This window comes from Mustela nigripes, chromosome 12, assembly GCF_022355385.1.
Source record: "Mustela nigripes isolate SB6536 chromosome 12, MUSNIG.SB6536, whole genome shotgun sequence".
Lineage (NCBI taxonomy): Eukaryota > Metazoa > Chordata > Mammalia > Carnivora > Mustelidae > Mustela > Mustela nigripes.
In genome coordinates, this window is record NC_081568.1 from 45,520,692 (window position 1) to 45,531,122 (window position 10,431).

At 47.5% G+C, this 10,431-nt stretch overlaps 1 protein-coding gene across 4 annotated transcripts in view; it reads right to left on the reverse strand.

Moving 5' to 3' along the window:
• The window catches only part of FAXDC2 (fatty acid hydroxylase domain containing 2), a 29,859-nt gene that overhangs the window by 11,179 nt on the left and 8,249 nt on the right, over positions 1–10,431 (reverse strand). For 2 of the 4 annotated variants that reach the window (XM_059417222.1, XM_059417220.1), the window contains exons 2-5: positions 8,727–8,831; positions 3,778–3,825; positions 1,276–1,367; positions 1,046–1,185 (exon numbers count right to left, since the gene is read on the reverse strand). In XM_059417222.1, the coding sequence (XP_059273205.1) occupies positions 1,046–1,185; positions 1,276–1,367; positions 3,778–3,825; positions 8,727–8,729 (283 nt within the window). In that variant the 5' untranslated portion in view covers positions 8,730–8,831. The remainder of the gene's footprint in view (positions 1–1,045; positions 1,186–1,275; positions 1,368–3,777; positions 3,826–8,726; positions 8,832–10,431) is intronic. The other 2 variants (XM_059417223.1, XM_059417221.1) reach the window with 2 other exon arrangements.

Below are 10,431 nucleotides of genomic sequence, written 5' to 3' on the forward strand. Positions count from 1 at the left end.
ATTTGGCAGACAGAGATCACAAGTAGGCAGAGAGGCAGGCAGAGAGAGAAAGAGAGGAGGAAGCAGGCTCCCTGCAGAGCAGAGAGCCCGATGCGGGGCTCAATCCCAGGACCCTGGGATCATGACCTGAGCCGAAGGCAAAGGCTTTAACCCACTGAGCCACCCAGGCGCCCCTTTATTACTATTTTTTAGAAAAAAAAAAACATTTTTTTTTTTTTTTTGAGAGACAGTGCACACGTGGGAGGTAGGGGAAGTGGGGAGAGGAGCAGAGGGAGAAAAGGCACAGGATCCCAAGCAGACTCCTCACGGGGCACAGAGCCTGAAACCGGGCTCCATCTCAGGACCCCGACATCATGACCTGAGCCCAAATCAAGAACTGGAGATGCTTAACTGACTGAGCCACCCAGGCACCCCTGTGACATAGTTTTTTAAATGAGATAAACAATTCATCTTAAGTATCTCTATATCCTCCATAAAAATTTGGCAGAGTAACATTAACATTCTTTGCGTGAATGAACTCGTGATTGAGGACATTCACCATTGTCGATAATGCTGATATAAATATCTATATTAAAATGTCTTTTTTCTTTTACCATATTATCTTTGGCTTGTTGTGAGTCATTCACAACATCAGTATATATTAATATTAAGTGACCACTTGTTGTCAAGCCCCAAGAGCTAAATTATACCAGGGATGAGGACACAGTCTCACAGGAGATCGAGCGGCTCTCTGTGCTTGTGGACCCGACATCCAGAAGCAGGACTGGTACTCGAAACATGCATTCATTTTCAGACACATGGTTTGTTTTTAAAATTTTCTATTTTCAGGGGGAGGGGAGTCTCAGGTTCTTTTCTTAGAAATCCTTAGGCAGCCATTTCAGACTGCCTATGATTAGCCCTCTTTTGGATTACCACTGTCATAAACGTCTTCATTCCTTGGAATAAGGAGCTGAGAAATCTCAAAGTAGAGAAGAAAACCACAGACCAAGAATTAAGCTGTGATCGTGTACCCAAACCCTAAGCACTCGTGGTCTGGAAGGCTCACCTATAATGTAGAGGGCCCACTCCTTCCCTTCGAATGTCGACAGCAGCCTCTCCCACTGGGCTTGCCAAAAATAGCCAGAAGCGCCCCAGAATCTCTGAAGATGCCTTGGAAGAGAAGTCATAGAGGTTTCTGGGTGAAGACTGGAGGGTGGACAGTTTGTTAACCACACGCTCCGCCTCAGGAACCCCAGCACACTGTCCCCAGGTCGTGAAGGAAAGCTGGCAGCTCACCATGTGACTGAGTTCCAGAAGGCCACAAGCAAGAGAAGGCCAGAGCCCAAGATGAAAGCTGTCCTCTTCATGGAGCCCCAGATGTGTCCCTCCTAGAGGACAAGAAAGTGTCAGGCCCCAGCGAGCCTCCTGCTGTTACAGACAGCTCACAACTAGTCCTGGCAGGAAGATGTGGGATCAGTATCTCAACCACGTCAGCATCACACATCTGCTGACCTTTCCCCAGCTTCTGTGGGAGGCTCTTCTTATCAAGAGCTCTGGGGCTGTATATGGGTGTGTTCAGGAAAATGAGAGTTCAAGGCTGGGGAAGGGAAGAGAAGAAACCTGACTCCAGAGCAACTAGCATGCAGTTCTGTCACCCTGAGAAGGACAGGTACACCTTCCCCAGCAGTGGGCCTTCAGTACCACTCCTCCTGTGGAGCAGAGATGCCCATTCTCGGGGCACTGGAATCACCTGGGAGCTTTTTTTTTTTTTTTTTTTTAAAGATTTTATTTATTTGACAGAGAGATCACAAGTAGGCAGAGAGGCAGGCAGAGAGAGAGAGAGGAGGAAGCAGGCTCCCCGCTAAGCAGAGAGCCCGATGTGGGACTCGATCCCAGGACCCTGAGATCATGACCTGAGCCGAAGGCAGCGGCTTAACCCACTGAGCCACCCAGGCGCCCCTTACCTGGGAGCTTTTAAAAAAATCCCAGTCCCGAGATTCCTTCCCTGCCTGATTACATAAGAGTCTCCAGGGTGAGACCTGGGTCTCTCTGTTTCTTTTTGTTTGTTTATTTTTGTTTTTGTTTTATTTTTAAAGCTCCCCAGCTAATTCCAGTGGGCAGGCAAGGCGGAGCCAGCCAGCACAGGAACATCTGCAGAAACTGTTCATGGGCCACACCTCTTTCCCCATCCCCATTCCCCTCTTGCTCAGGAAGAAAAAAGAACGAATGAACACATGTTCTGACTTTTAATAATTCCTCTGCTTCTAGTGGGAGGAGCCTGGGCTGCCCCTGCCCAGGATAACAAGCAGTTCTAAGGGAAAGAACTTTTGGACCCCTGGCCATCCCTGGGCGGTCCCGGACCTAGTCTCCTCCAAAAAGTCTAAAGTAGAGATCATTGCAAACTTGATGGTCAAATGAGCTGCCAGATTTATAGAAAGAAAATGCTACTGGCTGTGTCACCAATTTCCACTGTACCGTGGACAGAAATGACAAAAGTCCCTTCCCTCTCCTATTTCGAAGCCCAGATCGAGTCTGCTTATATCCTTTCCCGGGAGAGAGCTGGCTGGTCCCTGCAGCTGTGTGCCCGAAGTTCTCCTGCAGTCAGCAAGCTGGACCACGGACACAGGCTCAGGGGCCATTGGCTACAGGAAGCTGCTCTAACAGGACACCATGTTTTAACTCAGACTTTGGAGCTCTGAAGGAGCAGGCTGTTTGAACTGAGCTGTCTGTTTATTTTCAGCGTTACCTTCTCGCACTTCTGATCGAAAGACCAAAGAGAACAGTTATTTTCCGTGGCCAGTGAAAAGTTTTTGAAACTAATGCCCCTCAGGGCCCTGAGCTCTGGAAATGAACTTTCCCCTCTCTCCTTGAGGGCTGGATGGACCAATCAGGGGAACTTGTTCTTTTAAGCAGGCCATGGAACACTCACCCTCAAGCTTGCCAAACATTTAACTCAGGCTTGGCAATTATTCCTTTTTTAGTATTCAGAGGACCCTTTTCACAAACTTTTCCAGACTCGCTAGGAATTTTTCATTTGCGTGTAATCAGATCAAGCTAAATTAAATAAATAACCTCAATTTCGCATAGAAGAGTAGCTACTTTTTTGGGGGCGAGATTGTGTTATCTCTCTCTAGCAGCCCAAGTGAAAGGACTATAAACAAGCCAAAGGTCTCTGTGCCACGCAAGAGCACAGGGCAGAAGTCTGCTGGGTTGGTTCCCAATCCCAGTTTCCAGCCTCCAGTGGGCTTCTCCTATCTCCAGAGCAGTTATAAAAAGGGGTGGTTTCAGGGACACCTGAGTGGCTCAGTGGGTTAAAGCCTCTGCCTTCAGCTCAGGTCATGATCCCAGGGTCCTGGGATCGAGCCCCGCATCGGGCTCTCTGCTCAGCAGGGAGCCTGCTTCCTCCACTCTCTCTCTCTGCCTGCCTCTCTGCCTACTTGTGATCTTGGTCTGTCAAATAAATAAATAAAATCTTTAAAAAAAAAAAAGGGGGGGGTGGTTTCAAAGGCCTGAGGGACAGAGCATTCCTTGGGGCCAGGAGACAATGGGAAGATGGCCTCAGGCTTTTTAGGTCTTCTCCAGGCATCCTGCTACCTCACCTTGCATGGGCAAAGGAGTTGAGTTATATGGCAGCCAGGAATCCAGTGGTCTTTGCCCAGCTACTGAAATGAGCACACCACCAAGGTGTCAGCAACCCCTAGACCTTGGTAGAGACCCCAGATACATAGCACGGGCAGCTATGGAAGGAGCCAGTGGCTGCCTTCTCACTAGCTCCGTGGGTGGGGTGCCAGGAGTTACCTGCTTTGGCTTGTCACTGTGTTGCATTCTTCCAGCTTCTCCCTTCATCTGGAACAAGAAAGCACCAGTGAGTCATGAGGTCATGTTCAGAGGCAAACAAGCAAGTGTAAAGACTGGCTGAAGAATGTCAAGGGGAATGGCTAGGTGTGGTTTTTTAAAGCTGGCTACTGACTAAAACCATCTGGGGAGTTAGGTAACCTCTGTCTGGGCTCCCACATCTGGAGATGGAATTGGTGTGGGCACAAGGTAACATGAATCAAAGTTGGCAGTGGGGGACTCCCTCGGCAAGGAAAGGGTTCTCTACAGGAGGAACTGTGACAAATTCTCCTCTGGAATAGCTTTACTCCTTGCCTCAGCACAACCTCGTCTCATTCAGGAGAAAGCTTTCCTCTGTACCTCCACGGCACCCTAACTGCTGATGGCCTACAGCCCCAAGACTGAAGCCAGGGCCAGGCCCATGATCTGCATGGACAGCTGGTGTAACCTCTGTGAACTCAGGGGCTGTTTTTGTAACACTGACTGAAATGGAAGCATTTTGTAACCTGTTCAACAGGATTTGAATGAACGGTGTATTTACATGCAGGAATCATTAGACAGTTGAGTCTAGAAATCTGACACCTTTCTCAAGGTTCTATCATCAATGGGTCTGTCACTTACTGGTTTTATGACCTTGGTCAAAATGTCCTCTCTGAGCCTCGATTTCCTTCGCCATAAAATGAGAATAACAACAGGGTCCCCGGTTGTGTGATCCCTGCTGGGGGACTATAACCGCCATGAGGACGGGCTTTCTGGTGTGCCCTTCCTGCGGCCTTTGCACAGGACTTGCATAGCCCATGTACACTGAGAGGCTGAATCAGAGGATCTGGTTCGTTGGGCCAGTGTTGGCCCAGATGGACCTCGGGAACTCCTACATCGGTCACCTGGGGATTGGTCGAAGCCTGGATTTCCAGGCTACGCTCCAAATCAGAGTCTCTTAGGGCAGAGGCTAGGAAACTGCATTTTGGACTTGTTCCTGATGTGGTTCTGGAAGACTTCACTGTCAACCCCGGCTACGTAAGCTATGGGCTGTGGGTTGGTAAAGGGAATGGCCATCACCTGAGGTCTATGAGGCACAGACTGGCTCTGGCAAATGTCTTCTCACCCAATCCCGACTCCCATCCCTTCTTCTTGGCAGAAAGCAGAAGCTAGAAGTTTGCACTGCTAAAGAACGGAACTTCCCTAAGTTGACCCACTGGGGGAGATACCAACGACATCATGAAATCCAACCCACGTAATTTAATCAAACAAGCACGAACCACTGGGACCTACTGTGTACCAGGCCCCGTGGCCTTTCATGGGTACTGCAGAGCACACTGGGCAAACCACGGCAAGGACACCGCCTTCAAGTTGCCCATAGTCCAGCTGGAAGCAAGCCTAGTAATACAGGCTGAAGTCCAGCAACTAAGAAGAGAATGGCAGGAAAGGCCCCAGGATGGGAGTAGAGAGGAACCGGGGGGTGGAGCTGGAGCCAAATTCAAGATAGCACAGGCCTATGAAAGTCTTGAACGAAAGAATTATATTCACCATCAGCACTACTTTTAACATTCAATGGGGCGTTCATCAACACAATTAGACAAGAGAAAATAAGCAAAGGTAAAGAATTGGGAAGAGAAAGGTAAAATCCTCACTATTTTTGGATGCAGTAGTCCCCTCCTAATTGTGGGGGATACATTCCAAGACCCCCAGAGGGTGCCTGAAGCTGCAGGAGGCACTGAACCATTCATGTACTATGCTTTTTCCTATGCATGTATATACCTATAATAAAGCTTAATTGGTAAGTTAGGAACAATAAGAGATTAATAACAATAAAATAGAACAGTTATAACAAAATACTGCAACAAGTTATGTAAATGTGAGTGATCTCTCTATATCATTCTCTCTCAAAAGATCTATGCTATTTATCCTTCCAGGCAGAAAATTTTTTGTCCGCATTCATACTCCTCATTGCGACACGCATAGTTGCGATACTGGCCACAGATTTGCCTTTGCTCATTGTCACTGCAGTTTGTTCCCAGGCTGCCGTGGCATCAGGCCTTAACCTCAAGAAATTAATTGTTTGGGATGCCTGGGTGGCTCAGTTGGTTGAGCGGCTGCCTTCGGCTCAGGTCATAATCCCAGTGTGTCCTGGGATCGAGTCCCGCATTGGGCTCCTTGCTCGGCAGGGAGCCTGCTTCTCCCTCTGCCTCTGCCTGCCTCTCTGTCTGCCTGTGCTCACTCGCTCCCTCTCCCTCTATGCCTGACAAATAAAATCTTTAAAAAAAAAAAAAGAAATTAATTGCTTGTGTTTTTTTTTTTTGTTTGTTGTTGTTGTTTTTTAATTGCTTGGGTTTTCTGATGGTTTGTGTCTTTAGTATGCATTCTTGCAACTTTTGTGTGCCCTTCTGAATGCCCTTTTTAATCTTGGCCTTTTCCAGTAGCTTCCTGGCATTCCTCTTAAGTGTTTTTGCAACAAACTTAAAGCGTTTCTCCGTATCTGAAACAATGCCATGGTTTCTCCAGGAAAATGGCAGCCTGGGACAGTGGCTGGATTTGGTAGTTGGGTGGCTGGGGATGGCACTTGCCCTGAGTTGCCAGCCAGCTTGATTTGTTGAGTATCTCACTACCTGTCTTATTGCAAAGCTCTAGTAAGTGTGGTGCTAGCACATGAACAGGCAGACATATATAATGCATGAGAAAGTCCAGAAACAGACATATATAGGAATGTAACATATGATAAAAGGAAATCAATGTAAATGCACTTTGAACTGAACAGATGCTGAACTGCCTCTGTGATAAGAGAAATGTGAACTAAAACTACAATGAGAGGGGACACGTAGGTGGCCTCGTCAGCTGACTGGTGAACTCTTGGTTTTGGCTCAGGTCATCATCTCGGGGTCATGGGACTGAGCCCGGCATCAGGCTCCTCTGTGCAGAGTCTGCTTGTCCCTCTCCCTCCTCCCTCTGCTCCGCTCCTCATTCTGTCTCTCTCTCTCAAATAAATAAAACATTAAAAAAAGTAAAACTACAATGAGAAATTATTTCTCACCCACCAGCATGGCAACAATCTAACAGCTGGATCACATGCTCTGCTGGTAAGGCTGAGGGGACTTTAGAATTGTATTTAGGGGCGCCTGGGTGGCTCCATCAGTTAAGCGGCGGCCTTCAGCTCGGGTCATGATCCCACAGTCCTGGATCGAGTCCCATGTTGGGCTCCCTGCTCAGCGGAGAGCGTGCTTCTCCCTTTCTCTCTTTCTCTCTCAGAAATAAATAAAAACCTCTAAAAAAATAAAAAATAAAATTGTATTTGTTCTCATTTTTTAATAAGATATTATTTATTTGACAGAGAGAGCACCAGCAGGGAAGCAGCAGAGAGAGAGGGACAACCAGGCTCCACGCTGAACAAGGAGCCCGATGACCCCAGCAGAAGGCAGATGCTTAACTCACTGAGCTACCTGGGTGTACCTCAATAAAGGCATTTAAATTTTAAAAGATAACATGGGGTGCCTGAGTGGCTCAGTTAAGCATCTGCCTTCTACTGGGGTCACGATCCCAGGGTCCTGGGATCGACCCCGACACTGGGCTCCTTGCTCATGGGGAACCTGCTTTTCCCTCTACCTATTGCTGTCCTTGCTTGTGCTCTCTCGGACAATATCTTAAAAAAAAAAAAAAATGTCTTGGGGCTCTTGGGTGGCTCAGATAGTTAAGCATCTGCCTTCAGGTTAGGTCATGATCTCAAGGTCCTGGGATGGAGCCCCACGTTGGGCTCCCAGCTCAGCGGGGAGTCTGGTTCTTCCTCTCCCTCTGCCTCTCCCACCGCCGGTCCTCTCTCTGCCTCCCAAAGGAATAAATAAAATCCTAAATATATGTCTTTATTGATACACAATTCACATACCATATGATTTACCCATTGAAAATGTGCATTCATTCAGCTTTTAGTATGTTCATAGAGTCGTGCACTCATCACCATGATTCATGTTAGAACATTTTCATTGTCCCAAAGGGAAACCCTGCACCCTTTACTCATCAATTTCCAATTCCTTTCTCCTTCTGCCCCGACTCTAGCCCTAAGCATCCAGTGATCCACTCTCTGTCTCTCTGGCTTTGCCTATTCAGGACATTTCAGATAAATGGAATCATACGCTATGTAGCCCTTTGTGAGCGGCTTCTTTCACTGGGCATGTCTTCAGGGGTCATCTGTATTATAGCATGGATCACTACGTCATTTTTTGATTGCCAAGGAACATTCTGTTACGTGGATGTATCGTATTTCACTTATCCATTCATCTGTGGGTAGACAGATGGCTGCTGGGTAGACAGCATCTGTGGGTAGATAGACAGTGGCTGCTGCCACTCTGTAGTTCTCATGATAACTCATGCACAAGCTTTTGCGTGGACATGTTTTTATTTCACTGGATACATGCCTAGGGGTGGACATGCTGGGCCCTACAGTCACGACACTGAACCTTTCCAGGAATGTAAAGTGGTTGCACCTTTCTACATTTCCAGCAGCAATGTATGAGGGCTCTAATCTTAGATCCTCACCAACACTGTTTATTGTCCTTGTGGAAGGGTGTCCTAAGCTGGCTGAAGGGAAGCATTACAGATCATCTGGTCCTGCTCTGTGATGAGGATGAAGGAAACTCAATAAAGGAGGGCTGACAACCTCCCAGAGTTCATAGATGGCACAGCCAGGATCAAAGCCTGGCTTTCAGTATCTCTAAGGATATTTTATTCTTTTGAGTTTGATTGTTCTCGCTTGTATTATTCTAGGTGCATGTTGACCAACTATGACCTTAGGAAATACTTCTTCTCTATGATCCACATTTCTTGTAGATTATTTAGGCTGGAGAAAGACAGCAGTGACCTATGAAGTGCCTTCCAGGGTCTGAGGAGTGAGGACAGCAGGAGGAGGTGACATGCAAGCTCCTCACCATCTCACTGGGACGACGGTATGCAGGAGGGATGCGGTCAGCTCAGAGGAAAAGCTGTCAGGCAGGAATACTGGGACATCTGATATCCAGTCAGGGAGACAGCATCTGATTTAAGGAAAGGAACCAGAGGGCGTAGTGTGGTGTCAATCAGCCCAATCCCCACCTAGAGGCAGGAGAAAGAGTTTCAGCCACGCTTTGGCCCCGCCCCTAGAGGCCAGCTTCTTTGCCATCCCTGCTCCTTCTTCCAACTCCCTCTGTTCCAGAGGATAGAGGAGAGCCTGTTAGCAGGCCTGTAGGTGTGAACTCTGCCTCACTGCGAGTTGTCATGGAAAGTGATGGAAGAGAAGCAATGGACTGGAGCAAAGCCACCAACATTTTCTCTTGTCTGACCTGGGATGGCAGCCAGGAGTGCTTTGCTTGCTTGCGTGCTCGTGGGTGTTCTGTAGTCATATTCCTCACCACCCAAGGCTTCCAAAAGGAAGGGATGGGAAGTCAGCCCCAACTGCGGTGAACACCCCTGCACCCCATCTCGGACAGCACATGTTACTTAATAATCCAGGTGTTAAAGCATTTCCAAAAACTCTCCCTTAAATAACAGTTTCCTCTGTCTGCCCTGTCTTGAGCAGCTCCTGTTGGCCTGATTCCAAGTTTGCTCCACATCCTGCATGTGGTTAGGGGCCCGTTCCAAGAAGTCACCCTTTACATGGGGACAGATTCTTGGACAAGACAGGGTCATTTTTCAATCTGGCAGCTTGCTGCCTGGAATTCTGAAAAGCACAGATCTTTCAGCATGAGGAAGGTAGTGGTTCTAGGACCTTTGGGGCTGAGCCGACCAAGTGTCTTAATGATAAGGAACCAAGGGTCAAAGGAAGCACCTTGAGCTGAGACTCTCAATGTGTACAAGTTATTTGCAGACCGGCAGAGTCACCTTGGATCACCTTTTCCATCACCTTGGATTTCCATCCTCAGTTCTTGCTGGGAACTGTGAAAGGCTCTGTTGACCCTGTTGAGATAACCATCCTTTCTGGAGAAGGAAACAAAAGGACTGGGGGTTTATTTGGTAAGCTTCTGGGACTGCTCTGCTGTAGGAACTTCACTTATAAGCCAGAGCCTCATCCTAGCTTTTCCCCAACTTAGCATCATCTATTATCTTTGCCAAGAGGTCAAGAAGCTAATGGGACATGGTCTCTGATCTTTAGAAACTCATCTGTTCCTTTCAGGGACATTTGTTTAGAACTTACTTTGTGCAAGGAACCGTGGAGATGCAACAATAAATGAGAAACCCTCATTTACATAAACCCGTCATTCCAAAATCTGTATGGAAAGTATTAAGCTAGAAGTCCGCGCCAGAGCTAAGAAAATACTGAGCAGGGCAGGAGATCCGGCATACCCAAGAAATCTTTAGAGGAGGACCATGCCCAGGTTTTCTCTGCACTCAGACACATGATCCATGATCTCCAACCTCAAAACTGAAGCTTTTCCTCCTTGATTTCATTTTAGTTTATTCAAGGAATGCTGGGTTTTAATTAGATCATTCTTTTTTTTTTTTTTTTAAGATTTTATTTATTTCTTTGACAGAGATCACAAGTAGGCAGAGAGGCAGGCAGAGAGAGAGAGAGAGAAGGAAGAGGAAGCAGGCTCCCTGCTGAGCAGAGAGCCCAATGCAGGGCTCAATCCCAGGACCCTGGGATCATGACCTGAGCCG